The 27,111-nt window shown below is 57.5% G+C and overlaps 13 protein-coding genes across 13 annotated transcripts; 7 read left to right on the forward strand and 6 right to left on the reverse strand.

Annotated features, from left to right (window-relative positions):
- Nucleotides 1–113: 113 nt before the first annotated feature.
- IUM83_16048 (Glutathione synthetase) lies at nucleotides 114–1,795 on the forward strand (the record flags this gene model as incomplete). Its single annotated transcript, XM_067940903.1, has 3 exons — nucleotides 114–670; nucleotides 739–894; nucleotides 970–1,795. 3 exons carry the CDS (start codon nucleotides 114–116, stop codon nucleotides 1,793–1,795), a joined length of 1,539 nt encoding a protein of 512 aa, XP_067781930.1.
- Nucleotides 1,796–1,944: 149 nt separating this feature from the next.
- Nucleotides 1,945–3,303, forward strand: IUM83_16049 (Glutathione synthetase; the record flags this gene model as incomplete). The annotated part of the gene is made up of 1 exon (XM_067940904.1): nucleotides 1,945–3,303. The coding sequence occupies one exon, from the start codon at nucleotides 1,945–1,947 to the stop codon at nucleotides 3,301–3,303; it is 1,359 nt and encodes a 452-aa protein (XP_067781909.1).
- A 40-nt stretch (nucleotides 3,304–3,343) lies between these two features.
- On the reverse strand, nucleotides 3,344–4,197 carry IUM83_16050 (RxLR-like protein; the record flags this gene model as incomplete). The annotated part of the gene is made up of 4 exons (XM_067940905.1): nucleotides 3,344–3,637; nucleotides 3,738–3,863; nucleotides 3,946–4,031; nucleotides 4,116–4,197. The coding sequence occupies 4 exons, from the start codon at nucleotides 4,195–4,197 to the stop codon at nucleotides 3,344–3,346; spliced, it is 588 nt and encodes a 195-aa protein (XP_067781959.1).
- Nucleotides 4,198–4,478: 281 nt separating this feature from the next.
- Nucleotides 4,479–5,754, forward strand: IUM83_16051 (E3 ubiquitin-protein ligase RING2-A; the record flags this gene model as incomplete). The annotated part of the gene is made up of 2 exons (XM_067940906.1): nucleotides 4,479–5,042; nucleotides 5,110–5,754. The coding sequence occupies 2 exons, from the start codon at nucleotides 4,479–4,481 to the stop codon at nucleotides 5,752–5,754; spliced, it is 1,209 nt and encodes a 402-aa protein (XP_067781960.1).
- Nucleotides 5,755–6,809: 1,055 nt separating this feature from the next.
- On the reverse strand, nucleotides 6,810–7,460 carry IUM83_16052 (prenyltransferase alpha subunit repeat-containing protein 1 protein; the record flags this gene model as incomplete). Its single annotated transcript, XM_067940907.1, has 3 exons — nucleotides 6,810–6,918; nucleotides 7,034–7,309; nucleotides 7,399–7,460. 3 exons carry the CDS (start codon nucleotides 7,458–7,460, stop codon nucleotides 6,810–6,812), a joined length of 447 nt encoding a protein of 148 aa, XP_067781957.1.
- Nucleotides 7,461–9,037: 1,577 nt separating this feature from the next.
- On the forward strand, nucleotides 9,038–9,511 carry IUM83_16053 (uncharacterized protein; the record flags this gene model as incomplete). The annotated part of the gene is made up of 1 exon (XM_067940908.1): nucleotides 9,038–9,511. One exon carries the CDS (start codon nucleotides 9,038–9,040, stop codon nucleotides 9,509–9,511), a length of 474 nt encoding a protein of 157 aa, XP_067781958.1.
- Nucleotides 9,512–9,964: 453 nt separating this feature from the next.
- IUM83_16054 (uncharacterized protein) lies at nucleotides 9,965–11,334 on the forward strand (the record flags this gene model as incomplete). The annotated part of the gene is made up of 6 exons (XM_067940909.1): nucleotides 9,965–10,118; nucleotides 10,188–10,390; nucleotides 10,469–10,558; nucleotides 10,621–10,854; nucleotides 10,924–11,005; nucleotides 11,078–11,334. 6 exons carry the CDS (start codon nucleotides 9,965–9,967, stop codon nucleotides 11,332–11,334), a joined length of 1,020 nt encoding a protein of 339 aa, XP_067781962.1.
- A 124-nt stretch (nucleotides 11,335–11,458) lies between these two features.
- IUM83_16055 (Bola-like protein) lies at nucleotides 11,459–11,836 on the forward strand (the record flags this gene model as incomplete). Its single annotated transcript, XM_067940910.1, has 2 exons — nucleotides 11,459–11,594; nucleotides 11,670–11,836. 2 exons carry the CDS (start codon nucleotides 11,459–11,461, stop codon nucleotides 11,834–11,836), a joined length of 303 nt encoding a protein of 100 aa, XP_067781963.1.
- Nucleotides 11,837–11,916: 80 nt separating this feature from the next.
- IUM83_16056 (kinesin-like protein) lies at nucleotides 11,917–14,814 on the reverse strand (the record flags this gene model as incomplete). Its single annotated transcript, XM_067940911.1, has 3 exons — nucleotides 11,917–14,338; nucleotides 14,411–14,578; nucleotides 14,663–14,814. The coding sequence occupies 3 exons, from the start codon at nucleotides 14,812–14,814 to the stop codon at nucleotides 11,917–11,919; spliced, it is 2,742 nt and encodes a 913-aa protein (XP_067781961.1).
- A 321-nt stretch (nucleotides 14,815–15,135) lies between these two features.
- IUM83_16057 (Argonaute5 (AGO5)) lies at nucleotides 15,136–15,644 on the reverse strand (the record flags this gene model as incomplete). Its single annotated transcript, XM_067940912.1, has 2 exons — nucleotides 15,136–15,201; nucleotides 15,270–15,644. The coding sequence occupies 2 exons, from the start codon at nucleotides 15,642–15,644 to the stop codon at nucleotides 15,136–15,138; spliced, it is 441 nt and encodes a 146-aa protein (XP_067781937.1).
- A 2,078-nt stretch (nucleotides 15,645–17,722) lies between these two features.
- On the reverse strand, nucleotides 17,723–18,217 carry IUM83_16058 (uncharacterized protein; the record flags this gene model as incomplete). Its single annotated transcript, XM_067940913.1, has 1 exon — nucleotides 17,723–18,217. One exon carries the CDS (start codon nucleotides 18,215–18,217, stop codon nucleotides 17,723–17,725), a length of 495 nt encoding a protein of 164 aa, XP_067781936.1.
- A 374-nt stretch (nucleotides 18,218–18,591) lies between these two features.
- Nucleotides 18,592–21,278, forward strand: IUM83_16059 (fact complex subunit; the record flags this gene model as incomplete). Its single annotated transcript, XM_067940914.1, has 6 exons — nucleotides 18,592–19,035; nucleotides 19,142–19,312; nucleotides 19,392–19,772; nucleotides 19,844–20,002; nucleotides 20,066–20,454; nucleotides 20,522–21,278. 6 exons carry the CDS (start codon nucleotides 18,592–18,594, stop codon nucleotides 21,276–21,278), a joined length of 2,301 nt encoding a protein of 766 aa, XP_067781956.1.
- A 113-nt stretch (nucleotides 21,279–21,391) lies between these two features.
- IUM83_16060 (DNA-directed RNA polymerase III largest subunit) lies at nucleotides 21,392–26,011 on the reverse strand (the record flags this gene model as incomplete). The annotated part of the gene is made up of 1 exon (XM_067940915.1): nucleotides 21,392–26,011. One exon carries the CDS (start codon nucleotides 26,009–26,011, stop codon nucleotides 21,392–21,394), a length of 4,620 nt encoding a protein of 1,539 aa, XP_067781897.1.
- Between the last annotated feature and the right edge of the window lie 1,100 nt (nucleotides 26,012–27,111).

Consider the following 27,111-nt stretch of genomic DNA (forward strand, 5'->3'; position numbering starts at 1 on the left):
GACCAATCCGGACCTCGCGAAGGCCACTGCCCAATCAGAACCGTGTTACGCAATCCACCATCCATCGCTGTAACGGCCGGCGCCTGTATCGGATTTGCATCAAGGAAGGAGGCATGGCGGATCTCCTGGCGGCGGTGGCCTCTGCGCACACGGCAGACGCCGTGGAGAGCGGCGACGTGATCGGCCTGGCGCCCGAGCAGCTGGCGGACCTGAAGGAGCAGGCCATCGCGTACGCGGCGGCCCACGGGCTGCTGGTGGGCTGGCGCGACCCGAGCAAGCCCAAGGAGCCCACGCCGGCCTTCACGCACATCCCCCTGTGTCTGCTGCCCGTGCAGTTCCCGCGCGCGCAGTTCCAGCACGGCACGCAGCTATCGCCGGTCTACGGGCGGCTCGTGGACCGCGTGAGCCGCGACGTTGAGTGGCTGCACGGCTGCGTGCAGAGCGTCGTGGCTGAGGACGCGTTCACGGCGCGGCTGCTGCAGCTCTCGCGGCTCGTGCACGACGAGGGCGTGCAGCAGAGGGCCTACCTGGGCATCCACCGCTCCGACTACATGCTGCACGAGCCGCAGACTGGCGTGGCCGGCGACTCGCAGCGCCTGCTGCAGGTGGAGCTCAACACCATCTCGTCCTCCTTTGCCTGCATTAGCTCGCTTGTCTCGGGCATGCACAGGTGCGTAGCCGGGTAGGCCGGGCCGCGCTGCTTTTCGCTGCCCGTACCTGACGTTGTGTGTTGGATAGCTACCTTATTGGCCGCCACGGAGTGGGCATCCCGGCGCTGGAGAAGAACTACGGCATTGCGGCGACGGAGCTTGAGTGCGGACTACCGCGGAACGACGCCATCAAGGAGCTGCCCAATGCCCTCGCGGCGGCGCACAAACACTACGGCGTCAAGGAGTGCGTTGGCTTCTTTCATGTTGTTGCGGTGATTGTTGGCTGGTAGCTAACAACCTTGTCTGTGTCAATCTACAGCGCTGTCGTGATGTTCGTGGTGCAGCCCAACGAGGCCAACGCGATCGACCAGCGCTGGCTCGAGTACAACTTGTGGGAGGATCACGGCGTCCGCGTGCTGCGTCGCACGATGGCCGATGTGGACGCTCGTGGCAAACTCGTCGAGCGTGATGGCGAGCGCACGCTTGTCATCGATGGACACGAAATCTCTGTTGCCTACTTCCGCTCCGCCTACACACCAAACGACTACCCCACTGAGCACGAGTGGGCTGGTCGCACGCTGATCGAGCGGTCGTACGCGATCAAGTGCCCGTCGATCGCTTACCACTTGGCTGGCACCAAGAAGGTGCAGCAGGTGCTTGCCCAGCCTGACGTCCTTCGCCGCTTCATGTCTGAAGACGAGGCCAAGCTTCTGGAGACGTCGTTCGCTGGCCTATATGGCCTCGAGAAGGACTCTGCCACCATCGAGGATGTCAAGAAGATGGCGATCGCTAACCCGCGCTCCTACGTGCTGAAGCCTCAGCGCGAGGGCGGAGGCAACAACTTGTACGGCGATGAGGTGGCCTCAGCTATCCAGAAGATGAGCCCGGCGGAGCTGGAGTCGTACATTCTGATGGAGCGTATCTTCCCCAAGGAGAACCCCGCTGTCCTCGTGCGCAACAGCCTCACGTCCAGCGGTCCCACGATCAGCGAGCTCGGCATGTTTATCACGAGCTTGTTCGACGCCGAAGGCAAGGAGATTGTCAACAGGCACGCGGGTCACCTGCTGCGCACGAAGCTGTCAGGCACCGACGAAGGTGGCGTGGCCACGGGTTTCTCTGTCGTGAGCAGCCCCCTGCTGGTTTAGAGGAATTGCGCAGGCTGCAAGTGCATTGTTGGAAGCTGTAGACCCACAGAGCGCTCGGGTCCACATTGGGGATCTAGCTACTGCCTGGATTAGAGCTAATATCGTGACCCTTCACTTCCTGTTGTGCGCCTTGGCGGTTGTACTTGAGAATGGAGGACTTCGGAGCTGCCAGAAGTGATGACAGTGAACCTCGTTCCCTCTGTAGCGATCAACAGTTCCATGTTGTGTACGACCCGCGCTTCGACAGGTTTTTCCTGGAAGATGACGCTCTTCACCGCGACAGGAACAGCACGCTCGACCGCAAAGACATCTCCATTCCTTGGGATAAATGGGTATTGCCTCCGAAATCTCCATCCAAGAGTGAGCAGCAGGACAAACCCACAGCACTGCAGCAAGGTGAAGAAGACCGAGCACCAGTTCCTGCACTCAACCCTGCTCATATGATCGTAAACAAGTCAACTGAGTCAACGATCGAGGCACAGAATGTGGAAGTTCATGGTAAAGCAAGACTGAGCAAGAGGGAAACACCAGTTCCAGAGCTAGATTTGACAAAAATGCAGCAGCAGTTGGCTGAGGTATCCATGGGGACTCCACTTGAGCGTGCAAAACCAAAGAAGACCCGCATCCCAGACTACAACGCTCACTTCCAGCGAACATACCAAGATATGGCGAAATTCATCGTCAACGCTGCAGACAACGCTGAGCCAAGCGACGAGCACGAGGTCAAGTGTAACGGAGAAGTGATCCGTGTACAAGTGCCAGGATTGCAGCCTACCACCAAGAGGAGCGTACCAAACGATACCGTTGGCTGCAATGCTCTGGAACCAGAACGGCTTCATGGGGCCACAGAGGAACAATGGCCGGGCTCAACATACGAGCTGAAGAATCTGATGCGCATCCGAGCCCATGCGGACGGGTTGCGCCGTGTCAATTCAGCTTGCCGCTTCGTAGCTGTGTCTTCGTCTGAGTCCTCCGACTCTGAGGAAGAGCAGGAAGTGCCGCCGCAACAAGAATCGGAAGAGGAGTCCGAACTCATGCCGGTATTCTTCCGAGACGACCGCGTGCTCTTCCACGCAAAGCGCCGCTGGTTCAAAGGAACCGTTCGTCGCCGTATCCCCAGGTCGGACTTCTACAACGTTCGAGCAGATAACGGTACGTTGTTGGAAGCAGTCCTAGCATCGAAGATGGAGCTACTCGACGAGCCGGAGGAAGTGCCGTACTACCACTACACCCGAGGCGATAAGGTTCTCTGGATACCAGACAGCACGGAAGCATTCACACACAACAGCACAGCAACAACCGCAACGAGACGCAATAGGAGGAGGCGGGGACGGACAAACAACTCGGATGAAGAGCTCACGTACAAGGCGAAGATCGTGCAGGTGCGTTCATTGGACCAGTTCGATGTGCTGCTGCGCACCGGCCGCGTCGTGAAGGTGCCGTACGAGCAGCTCCGCCCCCGCGACGCCTCCGATTTCGTATCTACAACGACGCCAAGGCGCCGATAACGCTAGCACCAGCACGCCAATCTATCGCGCTCAACTCGCTCTACTTGCTTTTGCGCTTGGCGGCCTTCTTGCTGGCCTTCTTGTTGACCTTGACGGGTGGCTCGCCCAGCGCCGACATGATGGTGTCGTTCCACGAGTTGATGGACTTGCTCATATCGTTGCGGTCCACCCACGGGCGGCGCAGCTCGCCCCACGCCTTCTCGCCGAGCAGCGTCACCTTGACGATCGGCGCCTGGAACAGGTTGAACGGCTGCGTGATGGTCTGGATCACCAGCGGCGGGAAGAAGCCCCACTTCCAGTGGATCAGCACCGTCACGACCGTGCCCAGCGCGTACTGCAGCAGCAAATAGCAATCAACAATACATAATAAGCCGTCAGTCTCCCCCAACCGAGAAATCATTCCCCGACGCATAGATCATTCCGCCGCAACGTACGCGCTGGAGCTCCTTCCAGACCATGCGCTGGTCGTGCTCCGCCACCGTGATCTTCTCGTCGCGCTCACCCGTCTGGCCGAAGCCCAGGTCCTCCTTCACTGTCACGACGCCGGGCTCCGTGTTGTTCTGCAGCGGAGACGAGGAAGACGAGTTACTTAGCAGCTGTTGCATGACACCACGGTACCTTTTCGCCAGTCACGCGCCGCACCTTGGCCTTGACGTACAGGTACAGCACGACAGCGTAGCAGAAGAGCTGCGAGAGGCCGTAGAGGCCGCGCACGATGCCCGTGTGCACTGCGTCGACGGCACCAAGGGAGACGGACGTCAGTTCGGCCAACACCAGCAGAGCAAGGAGAGGGCCGCTATGCTACGACGCACGGGAGTTGTCAGCGTCCAGCACGGAGCGCGTGGCGATCGCCAGCGACAGCGTCAGGCCCATCATCTTGAGGTTGGGCGCCATGGTGCGCGCGGAGGGGGGAGGTCCGTTAGCGGAGCTCCTCGGCAAAGGCGAAGTGGGCCACGTCAGCCCGCCGTATACAAAGTACAAAGTGCAAGTGAAGGCAAAGCTGGTGTGGCAAACGTCATGTTGGTGTAGCTCTTGTGTATATACAACCTGCCAAAACGAATACTGCCGACTGCGACAGCTTATCGCGCTAAGAGCTCAGAAATAGGCGGCAAAGGCGGATAAGCGAAGTACTGGGCAAGCTGTTGCCAACGGTTGGGGCAGGCAGGCAGGCAGCCATGGCGCACCAGCAGCAGCAGAGCCCGCCGCGCAACCCGTACACCTTCACGCGCGAGGAGTACGACAACCTGGTGCGGCAGACGCCCAACTGCCAGCTGAGCAAGCGCTCCCGCTACGAGGAGGTGGAGCTGGTGGACGACTGCACGCTCTTCGAGATCTACCGCCAGCCGCGCGCGCCCGTGACGGACCCGGCGGCCACCAAGACGCTGTCCGTGCGGCAGCTCAACGCCGACCTGACGTGCCCCATCTGCCTGGGCATCATCAAGGAGACGATGGTGGTCATGGAGTGCCTGCACCGCTTCTGCGGCGAGTGCATCTCCACCGCCATCCGCCAGAGCAAGCGCGAGTGCCCGTCGTGCCGCATCCACATCCCGTCCAAGCGCTCGCTGCGGCCCGACACCAACTTCGACGCGCTCATCAGCAAGATCCACCCCAACCTGGCCGAGTTCGAGCGCAACGAGGACCAGATCATCCAGCAGCTCAACCGCACGCGGCACTTCAACAACGCCTACACGGAGAGCACGCGCATGGGCGTGCTCAGCCAGGCCGCGTCGCGTCGCCATGTACGTGGCCTTGGGAGATTGTTGTATTTGTTGAGAGACTGATGGGGTTTGTGGTGGTGGTGAACAGGGAGGCCGGAAGAAACCGGAGGGCACCGCCTCAGCTTCGTCGTCGCGTCCGTCATCTCCGTCGAACGGCTCCAGCGGCGCCTCGCCGCCGGTCGGAGAGAAGCGGAACTCGCCTGGAGGTGGCTCGCCTAGTGAGACCGCGCCGACGTCGGCTGCGGCGTCGGAGGACGAAAGCGCGCGCAAGAAACAGCGCGTGGCGTCGACTGCTGCCTCTTCGAAGCCCAAGGAGAGCGATCGAGTGACTCTGCGTGTGCTTCTGCACGAGGATGAGCAGCCCGACGCGCCCAAGCTGGAGCGCACGCTGTTCACGACGTTCGCCAAGCTCAAGATCCGTCACTTGAAGAAACACCTCGCCGCTCTTCTCAAGCTGGATGAGTACGACAATATGTGCATCGTATTGCCTACCGTGAACTGCTCGCTGAGTGGGTTGTCTGAAGCGGCCAAGGCACGAAAGAGCGGTGACGTTGCTATCCGACAGGACCTTCAGTGCGACCAGGAGCTGGAGGACTTTGTGACATTAAAGGATATTTATCAGCAGTACGGCATGGGCACCGAGTGGGAGCTGCGCCTGCTGTATCACTTCTCTCCAGGCACGATTGTCAATGGCATCGCGAAGTTCGTCTCGAAGGCGTCCGATGTTGCTTAAGTGTAGCGTGACGTTCACGTACGGAGGCTCGTCAGTTTTGAAAGCGTTAGCAGTTGGATTTGGTACGGTTGTTCGTTTGTTGCTGGCATAGCAAAGATCAGCGAAAGCAATACAAGCAGCAGGCGAGGAATGCACACGTTCTTCTCGATGTTCAATTCATTATTACATGCGACGCCACAGATCTTCTAGCACACTGTCTTTCTGAACCAAGTGCTTTTGTAGGGTGGACGCCAACGAACTCAGCTCATGTGCCAGCGTTTCGTCTTGAGCCCACCTTCCGCGCAAGAATACGCGTAGCCGTGCAAGGCACCAGGCAGCGTACCGCCGAGGAAATTGGTTTCCACACCTCCAAGCGGTCTCAATCTCGCGCAAAATTACGCCAAGAACGGAACACCAGTTCATAACATCATCGCTTAGTATCTTGAAGGACTCGCTCCAAGATACAACAAGTGCTGCAGCTTCGACTGACTCAGGTTTGGTATCAGAGATAATTTCTTGCACACGAGAGATGAGTTCATCCGCTGACACTTGGTCGACACGAGCGGAGCTATTCTTTACCAGCTGAAGCAAACGCTGCACCACATAGCGCCGATGGCACCATAATGCCTCGTGACTCGGATACGGCGCCATGATATCTGACACAAACTGGTATTCCGCGAGAACCAGGTTCTTGGTGACATCACCGGCATCTCCGTCGGCTTGGTACCTTTTGGTGAGCTCATTCAAAGTGTGCTGCCGGTGATTCCAGCCTGAATGATCGGTGACATGCGTTCTACACCATGTTTCCATGTCTTCGAGCTCCTTGAGCGTCAAGTCGAGTGGAAGACGAGATACGACCCAATGGCGTAGGCTCCACGCATGATAATTCCGTGGCTTTTGCTCTGCCAGCCGACTGCAAATTTCGATCTGTTGCTCGAAAAACAACCGGAGGTCGTCCCCAGAGAGGGAATCACACAGCCGAATCGCAAGCCAACGCCTACAGCCTCAGCCCCATTGTCAGCGACAGCACCAAGTAAATCACCCTATCTAACGTTGTCAAGATATCGCCCTGCGACTTACCGATACGCCCACGTATCAATGCTTTTGGGATGCAGCGTGAAGACCAGATTGGTGAACGTCACCTCGTCCTGGGCACTTAGCCACCCGCGCGTCACGAACGATTTCCTGCTCTCCAGCAACAAGAACAGCAGCAGCAGCAGCAACAACAACAACAACGGCAGCACTGGTCAGTCAATACACACCCGGTGCATCTCCACAGCAGCTTCATCAATTCTCTCACCGAGTGTTCCACGCCGTGTAAAAGTCGGCGCTGATGAGGAGGATGGCGCGCGTGCAGTGCAGCAACTGGGCACGACGTCCGCAGTCCACCGACTCGGTGATTTCAGCCGCCTCCTGCTCCAGGAGCGCATTCAACGGGTGGAACTGCGTGCGCGCGGCCTGGAACAGCGGGATACCAGCGGCAAAAGCCACGCCGAGCTTGTGCTCCTCCAGGAAGAAGGCGCTCTCGGGCGTCAGGTCGCTCTGTTCGACGCCGAAGAGCAGGCCGACCTCGTCTCTGTTGAGGCAACGACAACATGCGTTAGCGATCACTACGCGCTGGGTGAGGGCGCTCTCGCTGAAGTCTATTGTCTGGATGCGACGCACATGAGAGGGTCCTGCTGGAAGAGGCTCGAGAGCCGCGCGAGCAGCGCCTCGCCCGTCGCCATGTCGGTCGATTGTGAAGTGGCGAGCTGTGAGTTACCTCGTACCTTGTTTTGGGTTTGAATACAACCTTGATTTAGAATATTTGGAAGTTGAAGTGACCATCGCTCTCGAGGACCCGCAATTTCGCCTCAGTCTCATCGTTGTCTGCCAACCAACTCGGAGAGGTGACGAAGATGGTCTTCTGCACGCTGGAAGGCGACAGCATCGTCGGCGTGGACATTCAGGACGCTCAACGCTACAAGCGACGACTACCAGCAGCAAACGCAGGAACTACTGCGTGGAGGTCTTATGATGGATTTGGATCCCCGGGCGAGTTCGACTTTCTAACGTCGCGCACTCTCGGAGGAGGCGATGTCCACATCCTCGTGCAGCTTCCAGACTCTGGGACTCAGAGGGCCGCGGAGATAAAATACTATTTAAGTATCGTCCAGGCTATCTGCACCACCCCAAAGTGAAGGTGCTCGCATGTGCGGACATTTATTCGCTGAATCAGCAGGAGCTGGGCTGACAACGCAGCTAAGCGTCCCGACTCTTCAAGGTATGACGCGCTTCTCTTTTGTAGGGAGTCTGAGCCTAACGTGGCTCTTGCAGGAGTGACTGTGCCAGCGTCTACCTTGCCAGTCAAGTTGTCTCTCAATACAAACCCGTTAGAAGATATGAACCGATTCGAGCGTATAACACCATTCTGAGGATATTTTCTAACGGTATGTGTGTGTTTGTTTGCGTTTCCTTTATAGTATTTCCTTTGCGGTTGGTGCTTGATCCGCGGGGGCTGAGGCAGTTGGCAAAAACACCGGTAAGCCTGCTGCATTAGTGCTCAGGTGCGGTTGGCTTAATACTCCGCTGGTTATCGCGCACTGATACTTCATCCCAGTCGCTCCAGCTCAAGTAGAAAGTGTAGCTCTCGCGCCGTACCACCAGTAATCTACATTGGGGTCGAGGTGCTGCGGGCAATGAAAGACTGATACTTTTGAGCAACAAAGAAGCACCAGAGCAAGATGCAGCCTGTAAACCGGTAATCGTAATGCATCCACAGTGGGTGACCGGCATTAGTATCTTCTCTCATGAGCTGCAGTAGCTGCACAATGTCACCGTTGCCATTGTCGATCCGTCTTCTGCACCAAGCAGGAGTGCGGAGTCGTGTCTTTTGACGCTCGTGGTCTCCTCCATTGCACAGGCCTCACTTTTCTCGCGCGCGCGGGGCATCATTCACCACGAGAACTCGACGAAGCCAGCCCCTGTCGGCTTGCTCGAGTGCGCGCGCATGCATAGACCGCGGCAGCGGCGTCCGGCGGTTTGCATGCTCCGAACTAAACGACTAAAGTTAAGTTAAACCGCCGACATGACGCGCCGCGTTTCTCGCCATGTCGATAAAAACGGCCTGGTGACGCGCGCGCCTTTGCTGCCGAGTTTCGTCGTAGCCTGCCTTCCGTCATGGCCATGCCGTTCGAGAGACTTCAACTTGTCTGTGTTGCAGAAGCATGGCAACGGCAACGGTCGCCGCTAAGATTGAGCCATTCCGCAATTTGCCTTCACGCAGACAAGCGCACATCACATCCACACCACTCCACTCGCCGCCATGTCCCTCGCGCCCGCACTCGTCCGCCACGACTCGGGCTTCGACGTCGCGCTGCTGCAGCTGGCGCACAGCCGCCACACCATCTACGAGCACTCGCGCATGTCGGGCGAGAACCGCACGGCGCACCGCATGCTCCCCGTGGACCGCCGCGAGAGCTGCAGCGACGACCTCGAGGCCCTGTACGCGCGCAACTTGGCCAAGCACTTGGGCGAGACGCCGCCCTTCACGCGCACGCTCAGCACGCCGGTGTCGCGGCACGAGAAGCTGCTGGACGAGGCGCTGCTGCGCGTGGCGCACAGCCAGCGCTCCATCTACGACCGCACGCGCATCTCGGGCGAGAACCGCAGCGCGCACCGCATGCTGCCGACAGACCACCAGGCCGAGCGCGCCGACCGCTGCACGGACGCCACCGACGCGTCCTACGCGAACGCCATGGCCAACTACTTCGTGACCAAGAGTGCCAGTAGACTGTGAGAGGAGAGAGAGAACGAGTTAGGCCCCGGAACGTATTTAATCGCTGCAGGGCGAGAGCAGAACCAAACGAATCAACGTAATTGTAAGCTTTTGACACGCACACGCAACACTGGATACACCGCCCACGGGTTGACTAAATAGTCAACCCACAAAATTCAGTGGGGCTCGACCGATGAAAAGGTGGGGCTCGACCGATGAAAAGGTGGCGTCGGCTGTTAGCTGCTGTAGCGACGACGCACAGATGGAGCGAGCGGAGCGAGTGCTGCCGCTGGAGGTTTCGAGTTGTCAGACGCAACCCAGGCAGCTGGCGATGGTTTCGCAGCGTGTTGACGGTGGGCCGTGCCGTCTTATTCTGCTATATACTGCAATTACCCGGCGGCTTCGCTGGCGCGCCGGTGATCAGAGTGAGAAGTCTGCGCTGTTCACATTGTGGCGTCACTAAGCCGGCCAGAAATGGGCGTCGCGACGCGGCACTTGCGTCGTGCCGCGCCCGTGGTGGCGTCGGGGACGGTGGTTCTCACGCTCGTAACCTGCCTGGTGGTCGCCAAGATGAACAAGGTCTACACCGGCGGTCTCACGTGGCCATACTTCTCCGACCTGGGCCGTGGTGCGTCAAACGTCTTTTACTGCTGTGTTACTGTGGAGACTGACCCTTGTTTGATGCCTGTGGATGCAGATTCACCCGGCTACTATGTGTTCTGCGTCGGTCTTACCATCGTGGCGATTGCACTGTGCGCAACTTGGTACTTCAATTACCAATTCCAGAGTTCAGCGTTACGAATCCCCACGCTGCTCGGTCACGTCTCGACGTCGGTGCTGTGGACTGCGAGGGCGTGTACTTTCAGTGGTATTATCTCCACCATCGGCCTGCCGATACTTGTACGTGACAGCCTGGGAATGCACGATGGTCATAGCTTCGAGGTCACTGAGGCGTGCTTTGCGCCATTCCTTGGTCAGGCTTTCTTCAGCACATCGTCGTACCCGTCACTGCATAATAATGCCGCGTACTGGTTCTTCCTGCTCGAAACGATCGCTATCTTTCTCAACGTAGGTACATTTTCTAGTGTCGGTGGAGTTCTAGCTAACACGACCTTTTCTGGTGCATACAGACTTATGTTAGCCATAAGCTTGTCCAAAGCGCCAAGGTTCCTGAAACAACAGCGGGGGAAATCCCAGTGATCTGCGATTTTGAGGACATCGATGCTGACACGAAACTCAGAGGCATGCGGCGTACGTTCCGACTCCAAGCTATCTGCAGCGCCTTGTTTTTTGTGGCGTTCCTGCTGTACTTGCCCATCGGCCTCAGCGTTGTCCAGCCTTTCAAACGGCTCACAATAGACCAGGTGCATTGCACAACACTTTCTTCCTCCTGAAATTTACTGCTAACTACAGCGCGGTGTTGGCTGATCCAGTGCCTGGAACGCGACTTGGGTCAAGAGTACTGTCGTGTGGCGATGAAGTATAATGATGTCTACACGAAGCTATGGAATTATGGTGCGTCCGCGCCACTTCGACTGCTTATCCCTCGTATGCTATGCTGACTATGAAGTGTGGTTTGCCTCCCAGAGCAAGACTACTCGGCCACGCAGATGCGAGCAGCAGCACAACTGGGCTGCATTTTGACACTCGTTGGCTACTCGGTTTCTTTCCTGACCCACAACGCCGAAACTTTAGCCAAAGACCGAGACCGGGTAGCAACTTTCGAGGCGTCCGGGATGCAGACCAACAACACCCACTTTTGTGCGGTTCCGCTGTTGATGTCGCCCGAGCGGCCGTCAGAGAGTCGCGAGAGCACCGACTTCATCAGCACATGTACATTGTAAATTGTGTAAATTGAAGTTGTACTTGTACTCTACCCATCCGCTGTGCAAATATTGCGGGACGCAGATGCGTCTGTCCTGAAATAACCGTCTTCTTGTGTTGGGCACTCATCAAGCAACAGGGTCGATGGACGTGGTGACGCCTGCTCAGCTGGAGACCAAGATCCGCCAGGAGATCGGCGCGGCGCTGGTGGAGGCCGTGGACCTGTCCGACGGCTGCGGCAGCAAGTTCAGCCTCGTGGTGGTGCACGAAGGCTTTGAAGGTCGGTCCCGTGGCTGGTTGAGGGGGAGGAGGGGGGTCGCGCTAACCAACCGGCCGCTGCCTCTTGTGTGCGCAGGCCAGTCGCTTCTGGAGCGCCAGCGCCGCGTGAACGACTGCCTGAAGGAGGAGATGACGCGCATCCACGCGCTGCAGATGAAGACGTGGACGCCCGCGCAGTACGAGCAGAAGACGCAGCAGAAGCTGCCCTCGGCCGCCAACAGCCAGTCCTCGGGCGAGCACTAGACGAGCAGTCAATCAATGCGCAGAGGCACCCGCAGAGGGGGAAAGGAAACAAGCTGATGTGTTCCGCTGCTGTGGCTACTCTACTTACTCAGCACTGCAGGGGAGGCGACGGGGGACGTGACGGGGGAGGCGGACTGCGCCAACTCGTCCAAGCTGAGGCTCAAGTCCTCCTCACTTGTCTTCTGCCACTGCTCGGGAGATGCCGTCGGCTGAGGCTCGGGGACACCTGCAGCTCTGTCCCCGGTCGGCTTGACGATGAACCGCTGCGCCCTTGCACTCAGCGTGGCGTCGGAGCCGGACCTGGACAGCGAACCGAAACTTGGCCACACAGAGGACGGCGACTGCGGCGGGTCGCTCGGCGCTACGCCGTCGCGGGCGAGGAGCGAGAGTGACGGGAACGTGGAGGCCCCGGTTCCGCTGCTGGCGTTCTTGCGCGGACTGGGACTCCTGCCTTTGTTGCGGCGACCGGGCGAGTTGCCGCCGCCGAGGTGCTGGTAACTCTCCTGGCTACACCTTGCCAGCTTCTTGTAGAACTCGAGCTCGTCTGTGAGCAAGCGGCACTTCTCCTGCGACATAATGATCTGCTGCTTGAACAGCCCTTGGTACTCTTGCAGCGAGTTCTGCAGACAGCCGATGTGTGTTTCCTGGTTGCTCAGCCGCGTCTCGCACGCGCGGTTCTTCATTTCGAGCTGACTGCACGCGACGTTGCACAGGTTCGCCTGGAACTCCAGCTCCTCGATCCTCGTCTTTAGGCGGGCGTTCTCGATCATGATGTTGTAGCTCTCCCCGCTGAGCGACAGCCGAGCGTTTTCCGACAGGTAGTGCAGCTGAAGCTTCAACTCCACAATCTGCCGAGACAATGCTTCGGCGTCGGCATGATGCACGCAATCGGGCTTAGTGCATGGAGGCATCGCCCCCTGCAGAGAGGGTACCGCGCCAGCGGTCACCTCCTTCAAGGGCGACGGAGCTTTCAGAGTCTCTTGCGTAGCTGGTGGTAATGACGTCGTGGTATCATGGCTATCCGTCCCTGTCAAGATGACTTCTGATGTCTGTGCAGGCTGTTGCTTTGCAGGACTCGATTCTTGGCGCTCAGATCGCGACTCGAGAGATTTTCGCCAGTTGTCACTCTCCAACCAAACCTTGAGCGAAGGTGCCGCTGCAGTTTCCCGAGATTCCCCACCATTAGTGCTGTCCTCCTCACCAGGCTGGTGACCAGCACCTTGGAGCTCACTTGAAAGAGTTAGTATCGGCCTGCCTGTGGACAAATCGACTGTAACCTCATCAAGCTTTTTCTCGAGGGTTTCCAGCACGCCAAATAGCCGCTTGTTTTCTTCCTCAAGCGCTTGGTTCGCGAGCTCTAGCTTGGTGATGTTCTTGGCATCGGTCTGTGCCGGGTCGTCGTCACCCTCTTCATCATCGTCGGCACTCTCGCCGTCCTCCTCTTCGTTGTCACCTTCTTGGCTCGAGTGGTCACCATCCGAGGCATCGGTGTCCTGAGGCTTGCCAATGTCCTGCACAGATACCGTCGCGAGTCCGTTTACTGTTAGCCCCGCTTCGTCGGGGTGCTGATTCTCCTGGTACTGTGCAGCCAGCAGTCTTTGGAGCTCGTCGATTTTGCGGTTCTTCGCTTCCATATCCTCCATCGCTCGCTGGTAGAGCTCCTTGAAGATGATGCCCGTCGCGAAGCCGGCACCAACGTCTCCGCCGTCGGTCCGCTGAATAACGGGGTTTTTGATCTCCTTCGCGCGTAGTCCAAAGCGAAGCGTGGAGATAGTCTCCGCCATGTTGTACGAGCTGCACGACGCCGCCAGGATGAGGCAGGTTTTGGCAGTGCCTCCGAGCGAGTCTTGCAGCAGACGCGTGAGTTTCGAGTCACGGTAGGGCACATGGCGCTTGCCTTCTCCAAGAGCCTTGATGACGTTGCTGAGAGCTGAGAGCGACTTGTTAATCGCCTTGGCTTCCTGCAGCACCCGGCCGCTGGCGTTAGTCTTGTTCACCAGCTCCGAGCCAGCGAGATCGACGATGTACATCGTGGCACGTCGGCCGCTCACAGGGCGAACGCAGGATATCATGAGGATCGTGTGACTCCGACTCGAGTCCTTGTTCATGCGCGTGGACGACACGGCGCGACTGAGAGTGCCGCTCTTCACCAGCTCCATCATGGCGGCTTCCGACTTGCTGGGAATGCGCGTCATCTCCTCGATGTACACTCCGTGCTGCGCGCTCTCGCGGATCTTGAGTCCTCCGTTCGTCGGAGCCCCGATGTTGCCGGTGCTGCTGCTGGGGCTGAGCAGGTCGCGGATCTGCTCCATGTAGATCTCCACGAACGACACGTTGAGCTCGATGGGATCAGTCTTGGCGCGCTCCACCTCCTCGTAGAGGTCCTTGGCGACGCGCGAGATGATGCCGCCTTCCTCGTCCGCGCTCACCAGCACGCCGTCCTTGGGCCCGAGGATCGTGTGCGTCTTGCCGGAGCCCGTTTGCCCGTAGGCGAAGATGGTGCTGCATCAGTGAATACATAGCTGGTTAGTAGAGCGACGGCAGTTGGGAGGGAGGCTGAAGGAGACAACGCACCAATTGTAGCCCTGCAGGAACTCGTGCACGAGCGGCTTGGCCGAGTGGATGTAGACCTCCTCCTGCGTCGAGTTGATGTCGAAGACGCGGTCGAACGTGCAGCGGATCTCGTCCACCTCGCAGCGCTCGTTGCGCAGGAACATGGTCCTGCCCCCCACGACGGTCGTGCTGCAGCCATTAGACAAAGACACACAATGCAACGTCAGCTAATGACCGACCGACCGACGGCAGCAGACCAACGACTCCACGCACCATTGCACGGCCTCTTCGCGCTTCTCGAGCTGATTCTGCTGGCGCAGGCGGCAGAAGACCTTGATGCTGGCCAGCTCCGGCGGCGCCCCGCCCGAGGACGAGGCAGGCGGGGAGGCGTTCGCGTGCGCTGTCATTCTCCTGCCGTCGTCCATGGAACAGCGGGCGCGGCGGGTCTTGCGGGTCTGCCGAGCCCGAGCGGCGGCAACGCCCTCGGCTCGGCGCTAATCTTAGGAGACTTCCGTGCGCCTATAAATACGGGCTAGCACTGCCAAGTCCAAATGGGCACTTCAACTTCATTGATTACGACGACAGAATGATTAGTACGCATGGAATCCCAGCCTTTGGGGCCCTAGACGAAGAACATGACGCCTCCCAGCTTGTCGCTCAGTCCTGCGAGCGTGTAGGTGGACGCCATGTTGGACGACGTCGAGGAGCAATCCGCGGACGTGTCGGAGAGAGATCCCAACGCGTGCTCAGCTGCCAGCTGAGCGTAGTAGAGCGGCGGAACTATCGACACGGAGCGTGTGCAGCGGGCGTAGCTGTAGCACAGGCGGTAGGTGAGCTCCTCGATCTGGTCGGCAGAGAGACCGTTCTCGTCCACCATGACCGTGTACTGCGTCGGCACACTCGTGCCCTGGATCCCGCTGTGGCCCATTAAGAAGAACTCGATCCGCTGCGGGTCCGCGAGCGTCCCCGAGTCGACGATAGTCCCCGGCACGGGGTTCCCGCTGCGGTCTCTCTCGTTGCGGCTGGCACCGGCAGCGACGAACAAACGCACGTGGTGGTGCTTGTTAGCCACCACGAACGTCACGCGGGGCTCGTAGTCCGCAGCAAGCATTCGGAACGCCTTGCGCAACGACTGCATCTCAGCTTCCACCACATCTTCGACTCGAGAGGCTGACACACCGCTGCGATAGTACACGACGTGCTTCGGCTGTCTGCGTGAATGCTTGTAGTGCTCGATGAACAGTTCCCACAGCATCTGTGGCAAGTGAGAATAGTCGTTGTGTTTGCTTCGAACCGATAAACGGGCTGCATACATGGACGAGTGCCGATCCAGCGACGCAGTGACGGACGAGATCGGCGGACGATTCGCCTTGTCCATCTTCGGGTAGCACACATCTGCGCCGATGAGAATCGTGGGCTCATCATGCATCAAAGGCAGTGTGCTTTCAGGAAACTCTGCGTTGCGGCCACCTAGTTTAGCGTTGATCTTGAGGCAAATGTTTGCGAGAACCTGAACCTTTGCACGAGCCAGCACCCCCGCCGTGATACACTGGCATGGCATGCCTAAGATGCTGTGCATGGTGCGTTTGATCTCCTGGTACTCCATGGCATCTTCGTCGGCTTTAATCACAATAATCAACTGCGGATCTCCGCGAGAGCTCCGATTGCTCTCCAAGCGGTCGTGGCACGTCGTCAGCCAGCTTTCGAGAGATCCACGTGGACGATCTTCACTCGACACTAACACAGGATTGCGATTTGCTACCTGGATTCCACGATTCACAGCTTCTCGACACAAAGTTGCAACGAACCGCTGGGCTACTTGCCGGGTCACGCATGGGTAGTCACCGTTCATACTTCTGCAGACAACAACGCCCCAGTTCGACAGCGTGCAGGGCTTCACAAACGTTTTGCCCTGCAAGTTCCATGACTCATTTCGTGGGTGGTGCAGACAATTTCCATACTTGATATCGGGTGCAGCCAGCACCCGAGCACCAGCGCCCTCCATCCGCTCAGCAACTGAAAGCCCAAATGCCTTCAGAAAGGGATCGCTCTCAAAGTTAAGTGACTCGCGGAGGCGCTGGATCCCGTTCATACGGACATCAGGTCGTACTACGGCCTTGATTCGGATGGTAGAAGTGTTCGACCGATCCGGCCCTCTGTAAGGTTGACCAGGCGCTAACTCACACAGCTCCATAGGGACCCAGCTTTCGGTACCAGGATTTCTACCACCGAGGTTCACAAGAGGCAGCTTAGGGAAATGCAGTCGAATGTGGTAGCGATCCATAAAGTACTTTTCCACTGACACGGGGTTGCCATCGACGTTAATCATTGTCGACCGCGCGGACGACGCGGACACCCCAATGATTTCTTTCAGGTTGGTGGTGCGATGCGTCACTCGCACCACTAACCGCTTGACGGCACGGGCAAGTCGGCCCTGCAGGTCACCAACGCGAATGTCATCGTAATGGCGAGTACCGAGCGTATCGCTGACGCCATCAAGCAGAGGGCCTTCAGCATAGAACTCCCTCCAAACTCTATTCAGATTCAGCACAAGAGATCCAGCACCAAGACGAATGGTTTGGTGATGACCTTTGTAGAGCACTCTACCTCCGTTCATATTCAAAGCATCGATTCTGGAGTATAGATTCCCTTGATATTCAACGCGAGAGCCAACAAGTCCAGCCTTCACCACTGCATTCAAAGCGTATACGAGTGGTTTCACATCCACTTCTGGCTTGCTGAAAGCTTCTAGCAGCAGGCTTGTCTCTAGTTCCTTAGCCAGACGGACACGAACTGTAAATGACCGTTTTTTCCCCTTTGGTACTCTTGGTGGATTGATTCCGTAGCCATTCCTGGCAGTCGAACATACAATTAATTCCACAGCTTCACTTGATAAAGGCAGCGCGGTCGGTGTGAATAAAGCATTCGCTCCGTCATGCACTACTAATATCCGTCCGAACAAATCTTGATTCTGCCCAATGGCATCGTGAACCACTTGCCTCAGAAGCGGACGTAGCAATGGGCGACCACCAAACTTCAGCTTGCCTCCTCCTCCACCTTCGCCTCCGAGCTCGACCGTGACGTGGTACTGATAAATTCTCGAGCATTTGGCAGCATCCAGCACAACTCGGTAGCAATTCGACAGGAGGCGCTGCGCACTTCCACTGCTGCCAGCACCCGCCCGACATGAAAGAGCGAAGCTTGTACACACATAGGGATCATCACTTCTCGTCTGAAGTGGGTGGGAGCTGCCGGCCCACTCGGCATCAGTATGTCCACGATCGGGTGAAGGTGCTTGAGCAGCTGGTCGTTCATCGCCTAGGAAACTCCGAGTCACAACAGACCACCCACGCTCACGCTGAGAAAATCGCTCGGCGTGATGGCGAGTCCGCGACCGACTGCGAGACGGACGCCGTCTTCGAGCACCATAATCATCGTTACCATAGTAATTGCCCTCGTGACGGCCATCGCCCGCACGGCCTCTCCAGTCCGGACTACGGCTTCGTCTTGCTTGTTGCTGCTGAGAACCACTACCACGGTTTCGGCCTCGTGAGTGACTTCGCCGCCCACGGTGAGTGGATTGCTCCGCGTGGTGGCGAGGCCGCGAACGACTTCGAGACGTACGCCGCCACCGAGCTTCATAACCATCGTAACCGTAATAATTGTCGTCGCGGCGTCGGCCACCATTATCGCCACGGCTTCTCGAGTCTCGACTACGGCTTCTTTCGCGATGGAAGCCGTAGATTGAGGCATTCCAGCCTGAGTCGTAGGGCTCAGGGCTTGGCGCTCGACTGCGACGACCATGATACGATCGTCGTTGACGCACATTTCGCGACCAGGGCGACTCGGTAGGAGAACGCGAACGACGGCCCCGACGAGAGCTGCGAGTGTGACTTCGCCCTCGTGAACGCTCCCTTTCGTCGCTGTAGGCGTAGCTTTCCCGCTCGTACCCATAGTAGCGAGCCATCTCGTGTGTTCTGGGCGGAATGGCAAATGACGAGAACCTTTCTGCTCGTGGATCACTTTCCCAGACACCTCGTCACACAAACATACTCAGGAAATTCCCAACTGCAACATGTGACCAACTGCCGCAACTAGAGAGGTGCGTCACCTTGATATTCTCTATTCGGGCCGCACTTTTTGAAGTACAGTGTGCTGATTATCTGATTGGCTACCGCTTTACAAATATCACTTTACGCCTGATGGACTCGACGCCAAGGCTCGCGGACTGCCCGATGACTGCCTTCGCAGTCCCACGGCCCCTTTTGGCCGGCCGCAAGCGCCGCCCCGAGGCCGCCGCCGCGTCCGACAGCACGTCCTTCTTCACCGCCGATGAATTTGCAGCTTATTCCGTCCGAGCAGACACCCACTTGTCGCGTCTGTACGGGGAACTGGAGACCCGGCGGCGGACTCTTGTCACGTCGGCGGCGCCCAGTTCTGGTCGCAAAAGCTCTGCAGCCGTGAAGCTCAAGAAGCAAACGAAGCACCTGGTGATGCTTCTGGTGGAGGCCATCGAGGCCAACCGCATTCAGCGCCCCGAGAAAGTGTTGGAGCTTGACAATGCGCGGCGACGGGTCTCAGGAATTTCGGTGGCCGAACATGAGCGATACCTGATGCTGCAACTCAAGCTCTTCCAGGCTCAACAGGTGCGGAATAGGTAGTTTTTGACTATAGCCGGAGTCGGGACGGAGCTGGAGAAGCTGACGGAGCCGAATGGCGGCTTTGTTGGTTTGGGGTATTGTGTGCATGTAGCGCGGATTACCGGAGGTGCTGGCACTTTCAGCGGATGAGGCCAAGCAGTGGAAGCAGATGAAAACAGAGGTTGAGTTGGAGCAAGTGAGCTTTTGCAGGATGATGGCGAGGGGCTTAGCTGCTGAAGCTGCAGCTAGTGAGATGCAAGTGCCAGCGCTTGCGATGTCTTGGGTACGTGCGCTGCAAGCGAGGAAACGGACGAGAGGGTACTACTCACGTGTGTTTCGCTGCGCGCTTGTTTGTTGAGCAGTACGAAGCGATGCTGACGCAATGTTGGAACGATATCTATCGTCTCTATCCTCGTTGGTTTGAGCCGTGTGCAGTAGTGCAACTGCCGAGTGGGGGTGCTCTGAGTGCCAATGGGTCAGGTGTAATTAAAGCCAAGGAGGTTGCTGCTCGCGGCACATGCTGCGCTATAAACCTGGAGAAACTTGTGTCCAATCAGCCGCTGAAGACCGCATCTGAGGAGAGTGGTGGGTTCTCGTTGGAAGTTGTGTCTCCGCGCCAAGCCATCTCAGCAGACTTGCAAGCAGAAGAGTTGATGGAGAAGTACGACTGCGACTTGGCTATTTCGTCATCTACTTTGATTACACTCTTTGACAGTGATACATCGACTCGTTTCGCCCACGTGGTAAAGTGACTGCGCAGCGTGACAAGCTTAAATGTACGTACTAACTTGTTGAGATGTCTGGGGATATGCAGCCAGCTGGTTGGGGGATTCCGATGAAAAGCCGAGCGATCATTCATGGAGGAGCATCAAAGAAGCGTATCTTCTTGGATCGGCCGCTACCAGGTAACAGTCCGGGCACACGAGAAAAGGTAGCAGAATCTGGACGAGCTACGTTGCTATCACGCTTCGAGGTGGGAATATCTCATAAGTTAGGCAGAAAAAGCGCAGTACCAAGCTAACAGTTTATGCTGTAGACTGAATCGATTGTTCAGGACTCAACAGGCGGACGAACGTCGTACCATATTTGGCAACTTGATGACAAGCGGATTCTAGTGCGCAGCACAACGCAATCGGGCATGATTACAGCAGCGGATGGCACTCCAGAGCAGCACAGGCAGCATGCAGTTGTGCCTTTGAGTGTTTTTGTCAAACCAGATTATAACTTGTTGGGCGTCGAGGAGCAGCTAACGACGAGCGAGAGATGCCGTTTCTGGCTTCATTCGTGGCTTCGCGGGGGCTCCACCGTACTCGTAGCCCGGGTCAATCCTAAGAAGGATGTCATCACCTCGTGGACGACGTATTCGCCGTCGTCGCTCATCTATGGCGACAAGACTCAGCAAACTGTTCCGCTCGAGTGCTTTGAGTAAGTTTCAACATTTATACCGTGTGAGGGCTCGAACTAAGTTGTGCGATATCCTTGTTACCCACAGTCCCGCGGCAAAATTCCAGTGGTTGTCCATACTGTTCACTGCGCTGAGAGACGTCCCAGTCGGCAACTATCTACTGCGACCACATGATGCTTTCGGGTCAAGCACTTTCGGCAAACGGCGGGGTGGCGTGGAGGTGCTGTTGGCTACTACTGAGCGTGGCGTCGAGAAGTCTGCGGTGGATCTGTATGGTTTCATGCCAAGGAGGACGAATGGAGCAGCAGCACTGCTACCCACGTCTGATTCCATGCCACCGGCGTATTCCGTCTTGCCCTCGTGGAACCTCCGAGATCGAATCCCGTACACATACCAGACAGGTATGTACTGTGTGCCGTTCTTTTTGGAGGGGCAGTGTCCTCAGATATCCCGAGGTGAGAGATGCGAGCACATGCATCTGCGTCTGCTGGAGCAAATTGGAGGGCCAAAGAAATCGGTGAAAGCGAAGAGGTGGAAGTTTGAGAACTACACTAAGGTGTTGAAGAAGGCTGCGCGCGAAAACTTCGAGATGCTGAATCGGCCAGTGCTGGTGACGCTAAGTTACGCGTTCTGCGGCGAAGAAAACGCCCCGCCATCCGCTCCTACCACCACTGATCTGTACACTCAAATGTGTTGCCCCAAGCCTCCTGGCGAGTGTCAACTACCCCACTTCACACTGCACCAGATTCTCGAGCGACTCGCGGACGATCTGCTGCGGAAAGGACGAGGGAAGCGCCGAGAGCAGAAGAGTGGCAATCGCCAGCAACACAAAAGACCGGAGTGATTCTCCATCGGCAATAGCAAGTAAAGAGTTACAGTGCGTAGTATGCAGACAGCAAGACTACAAAATCTAGCTATCCTTTGCTTAGTGTGTCCGTAGGTGTGCCTCATGTTGATCTATAGCTGAGCGGAAAGAAGCGGCCGCCGCTGCTGCACACGCGGCTTCTCGACCTGGCGCAGCAGCTTGAAAATGCCCGTGCCCAGCGGAATCGGGATACCCATGATAATGCATTCACTGACACCCACGATAGCATCCGTGCGCGAGTGGACTGCAGCGTCGAAGAGGTGGTCGGTAGTCTTCTCGAACGAAGCCAGCATTAGCACGCTCTCCTTCATCTTAGCGATACCGAAGCGGGTGATACCTAGCACCTCGCCCTTGAACGTCATGATATCCGACAACAGCATCAGGTGACGTCTGTCGATACCAATACCGTACGCGCTCATGATGTAGTTCACCTCGGAGCTGATAAGCTCGCGTGCCGCCTCAATACCAAGCGTTTTCTCCACCTCAATGATGTGGTTCGAGGTCGTGTGAAGACCATCCACACCCGGAATACCCATCACTTCAGCCAGACCATAACCCTCTACGAGCAAGTGGAGCGACTTGGCTGCGCTCGCATCCTGCACCTCTTCGTAGTTGATCACGGCACGGTTGACAGTCGGGATACCCTGCACAATTACACCAGGAAGCTCAGCCTTGAGCGCCTGCAGAGCGAAGTATGCACCGCGCGTGTCACCCTTGGCTCCCTTGTAGTTCGGAGGCGCCAATAGACGCAGTTTGTCGGGGCAGCGCGCGTTGAGAAGAACGTGCTGCTCCTTGAGTAGCCGCAACGCGCCACGTGGGCCCACGCCGACGGCGTTCAGAATGCTGTTGCGCACAGATCGCGCCGTAATGTTCAGGTGCAGCTGCTCGATCGCCGCCAGGTCCAGCTTCACCGATAGGTAAGCCTGGTCGCGCGCGAACACCTCCTTGATGTGCACTGCGATCTCACCCAACGTCGTCTTCTCGATTCGACCCTTCACGATACGTGCCGAACGCTCGTCCGTCTTGCACACCAACGCCGCTGTGATAATGGGCGTACTGATGACCTTGGAAGCGTTGATAATCTCTTTGAGACGCGGCACACCGAGAGTCACGTTCATGCTAGCAACACCGGCGAAGTGGAACGTCTTCAGTGTCATCTGCGTGCCAGGTTCTGAGATAGATTGAGCACCAACAGCACCCACAGCCTCACCGGGTTCCATGCCCGCGCGGTTGTACTTATACAGCGAGATCTCAAGCAACTTTTCAACCTGCTTCGCCGTAATGCGGCACACATTGTGCGACAACAACCACGCGGCCTCTTCCTTTTCAGCGGTTCCGTCCTTGCCAGCACGCTTGGTCCACTCAGTGCGAGCCTTCGCGGTTTTAAAGCGAGTGCGCTCCCATTCAGGCAGACCCACCTTGTCCAGTCCCTTCTGCTTGTACGTGGTCAGGTCCATGCTCATGTCCTCATCTGAATCCTCCGTGTCGTCATCAGACTCAGCCTCGGGTTTCATCAAGCGACGTCGGCCATGGGGCTTAGCAAGTTTTTCCAGCTTGGTGGACACTTGGATTTTCTTTTCCTTTTTGGTTCCATCCCCAGCCTCCGACTTGGTCTTAAGGACGCTGGCCGCTTCATCGTCGTCAAAAGCCTTCTCAAGCTTAGACGCGTACGTCTTCACCTCCTTGTCCATCGAATCGATGCCACAGCCAGTACGGTTCGAAGCAATTTCACTCGCAACGGAACCCAAGAACTCCTCAATTTCAATCAAGAACTTGCGACCCGTCGGCAGAATAGCCTGGAACTGCGGACGCTGCACGACCTGCATACCCAGGCGACGCAGCTCGAATGGCAGCAGGGCCGGGGACTCGCGGTCAGGCAATGTGTTACGGATGTGCTCCAGCAGGCGATGAAAATCAACCGGTCGGTCATCACCCTCCATGTATGCGGGGTTCAGACCATCATCGCCGTATGTAAACTGGACCACCGAGCCTTCGGAGTTGCGCACGGTCTGATCGTACTGGCAGGATAGATCTTCTAATGCCTTCATGAGACGACGGGCCATGTAACCCGTCTCGGCCGTTTTCACAGCAGTATCGACCAAACCTTCACGACCTCCCATCGTATGGAAAAAGAACTCGGTAGCCGTCAGTCCACTGTAGAACGAGTTGGCCACGAATCCCTTGGCGGAGGCGTGCAGAGCGTGCGGCAGGAAGTGAGGCAGCGTACGGTTCACGAAACCCTCCGGAACACGCTTGCCGCCTACCGACTGCTGACCCACGCACGCCATCATCTGCGAGATATTTAGAGCACTACCCTTAGAACCACATTCGGCCATGATACGCGGATTGTTGTGGAACGGCAATGTGCGCATACACTCAGCACCTGCAGTCTCACGCAGCTTACCAAGGAGACCGTTGAGTTCGCTCTCGAGAGACTGAATAGCGTTACAACCGGGCTTTAGAGAAAGCTTGCCACGCCTGTACTCCTCGATGGAGTTGTTCGCTGCGTCATAGCCTGCCTGCAACAGCTTTTCCTTTTCCTTGGCAAGCTCCTCCGAAGGCGTGACGTCATCAATACCGATCGAGAAACCCTTAAAGTTACCCAGCCAGCGCGCGCACAGCTTGGCAAGCCTGTTCATGCAGCGCGCAGCTTCATGAGATCCGTGATCACGAATCAGCACGTAAAACAGACCCTGCTTACTGCCGTCACCCAACGTCTTCTTACCCAGGTTGCCACAGATCAACTCGCTGTTCCGGAAGCAGACGTAACCATCCTTCCAGCACATGTACTTGTTGTTCGTGTAGTTGCGCTCCTTGAGCTCCAGGTTCGCCATCACCTTCGTCTGCGAGTTGGGCTTCACCAGTAGGCTGATCACCTGCTTTCCCGTCCAAAGGCGCACCGGGAGCACGATCGCTGGCGGAGGCAGCTCAATGTGTTCGTTCGCGTCGCTCATAATCGAAATCACCTGGCAGAACTGCTCGCGGTTGAAGAAGATATTTTTTTGGGTGAGCAAGTAAGACGCCGTAAGGAAGTCCTGCGTAGCTGCAACCAGCGGCTCACCGTTACGAGGCGTGATAAGATTCTGTTCCACACCCATCAGCGTAATGGCCTCGGTACGAGCCTCCTCCGTCTGCGGGAGATGCATGTTCATTTCATCACCATCAAAATCGGCATTGTACGGCGAGCACACACACTCATTGAATCGGAACGTCCGCCATGGCATCACCTTCACACGGTGGGACATAATGGACATTTTGTGGAGCGAAGGCTGACGGTTGAACAGCACGATGTCGCCGTCTTCCATGTGACGCTCCACGATATCGCCAATCTTGAGCTCATCAGCAAGACTAGCGCGGTCGCCGTACATCAAATTCTTCGTAAACTTCTGTCCTTCGATACGGATAATATTCGCACCAGGGTGCACGTTCGGTCCGTTCACGACACACTTGCGCAACTTCTCAATGTTGTAGCGCGTCACCTTCTCCGGGTATGTCATCGTCTTCGCCACGTGCTCGGGGACACCTACCTGGTCAATCCGCAGGTTCGGGTCGGGCGAGATGACCGTACGACCTGAAAAGTCGACACGCTTTCCGGACAGGTTACCACGAAAGCGACCCTGCTTGCCCTTGAGGCGCTGGCACAGTCCTCGGATTCCACTCTTGGCCCCGGGCGGCTTGACCAACCCGGGGGTGTCGCCGTTCATCAGCTGCGCCACCTGAATCTGCAAAAAGTCCCAGTCCTCCATGACCATCTTGAGCGACGCGCCCTTCTGCAGCGCCGCCCGCAGCGCGAAGTTCACCTGCACGATCTCCTGCAGCTTGACGGTGATGTCGTCCTCGTTGCTACCGGAGCCTCCGTCCATGGCCACGGACGGTCGGATGCACACGGGTGGGACCAGCACCGAGTTCAGGATGAGTCTCTCGGGGCGGCCGTTGTCCGCGTCCACCCAGAGCAGCTCGCAGTCCTGGTCGGGGATCTCCTTGAAGAGCTGCAGCACCACGAGCGGGCTCAGGTCCTCCTGCGCCTTGGGCAGGTGCGCGCCGATCTCCGGGTTTGTGGCCTGCGCCTCGGCGAACTGGGCCACGAACACGTTGCGCAGGTCGTGCGTGGCCTTGGCGCGGTACTTCTCGTGCACGAGCTTGAGCGTGGTGCTGGTGATCTTGCGCACGGAGCCGTTGATGGCGTCGCAGTGCGGGCACTTGATGGTCTTCTTGCACAGCGCCGCGATCTTCTTGCGCAGCCCCACGAGGCGCAGCACGTCGGCCTTGGGGTCGCGCATGCGGCGCAGGAAGGCGTCGCGCTCGGCGGGGGCCAGCAGCACGCGGCTGCAGCTCTTGCAGATGTTCTGCAGGATCTCCGTGATGGCCTTGAAGTAGCCGATGTGGAAGACCGGCAGCTCCAGCTTGATGTAGCCGAAGTGGCCCACGCAGTCCGCCAGCTTCAGGTGGCACGTGTCGCACGTGTCCTTCTTGTTGGACACGCCCAGGCGCTTGTCCAGCACGCCGTCGGCCGCCGGCTCGCGCGTCTGCACGCGGAAAAGGTCCTTCGAGTGCACGCGCAGCTCCGACATCTGCATCATGTCCACGTCCGACAGCAGCCCGAAGTTCAGGTGGCTGATCTTGGCCGGCCGGTCGTTCTCCAGCACGAGCTGCTTCACCAGCGGGTTGCGCCGCTCGCCGCGCGCGCCGCCCGCGCGCCCGCCGCTCTGCATGCTGCCTGGCTGCACTGGGACTGCTGGAATGGCTTGAGCGAGTATGGCTGGCTGAGCCATTGCACCCAAAGTTACTGGCGAACCCAAACTTATTGTCCAATCATTGGGCTGGGGTGGGTGGGAGGAACCCAAAACAAGGCATTTGACAGACTTTCACTATGCAGTCGATTTATTCTGGGCAGTCCCGTAAATAGTGTCAAGACAATTTCATTGGCTGAAAGTGACTAACTCTGTTTTGGCCAATCGAATTTACTATATAATGTATCGTGGGCCACATCATATTCTCCTAATGCAAATTACATTTATCGACGCGCAACAACTGTGCAAAACTTTTTTCCTCGTTCATCACTTTCTCAGCTGAAATGCCACCTCGTCCCGCTTAGGCAAAATCCCAACTGGAAGATGCAGTCGTGTCCAACTGCCACAACTAAAGACGAGAGTCACACTCAACAGTGCCTTATCGCTGAGCTTTGATCAGATTGGATTTCTCCGCTACGGTCGCACTCAACTCATCGTGCGCCATGAAGATCACAATTATGCTTCTCTGCGCTGCTTTCGGCGCTGCGGCTGCAGCACCTTGCAACACGACGGCGTTATCGCAGCTTCTTGTTACTGGAAACGTGAGGACCTGCCGGGCCGAGTCCGGATACAACCCCATGTCGATGACAGCGCCGACCAACGCGCAGGTCAGTGCATTGTGCAACAGCGACGCTTGCATGAAGGCGATCGGCGAGGTCAAGCAAGTCGCTCCAAACGAGTGTACTATCGGACCTGCCTGTCTGTACGCGAACGTTATCGACCCACTCATGCAACGCTGCGGCAAGAAGTCTGGATCGGTTGGTGCGGCTACTGGATCTGTTAGTGCGTCAGGGTCTGGTGCTGGTCCCTCGGTTGGTGATGCTAGTGGATCGGGCTATGGCTCAGCACCCTTGGCTGGTGATGGTGGTAGTGGATCGGCTTCCTCGCGATCAACATACTCAGGGTCAGCAACGAAGTCTCCGGGGACAAGCAAGCTACGCACGAACAGTCCAGCGAGGCCTCGAACTGGTTCGTCGACTGCATCTGGCAATGGAGGCCCCGAAGCCCCCACCCTTTCAACT

This window comes from Phytophthora cinnamomi, assembly GCF_018691715.1.
Source record: "Phytophthora cinnamomi strain GKB4 chromosome Unknown Contig112, whole genome shotgun sequence".
Classification (NCBI taxonomy): Eukaryota; Oomycota; class Peronosporomycetes; order Peronosporales; family Peronosporaceae; genus Phytophthora; species Phytophthora cinnamomi.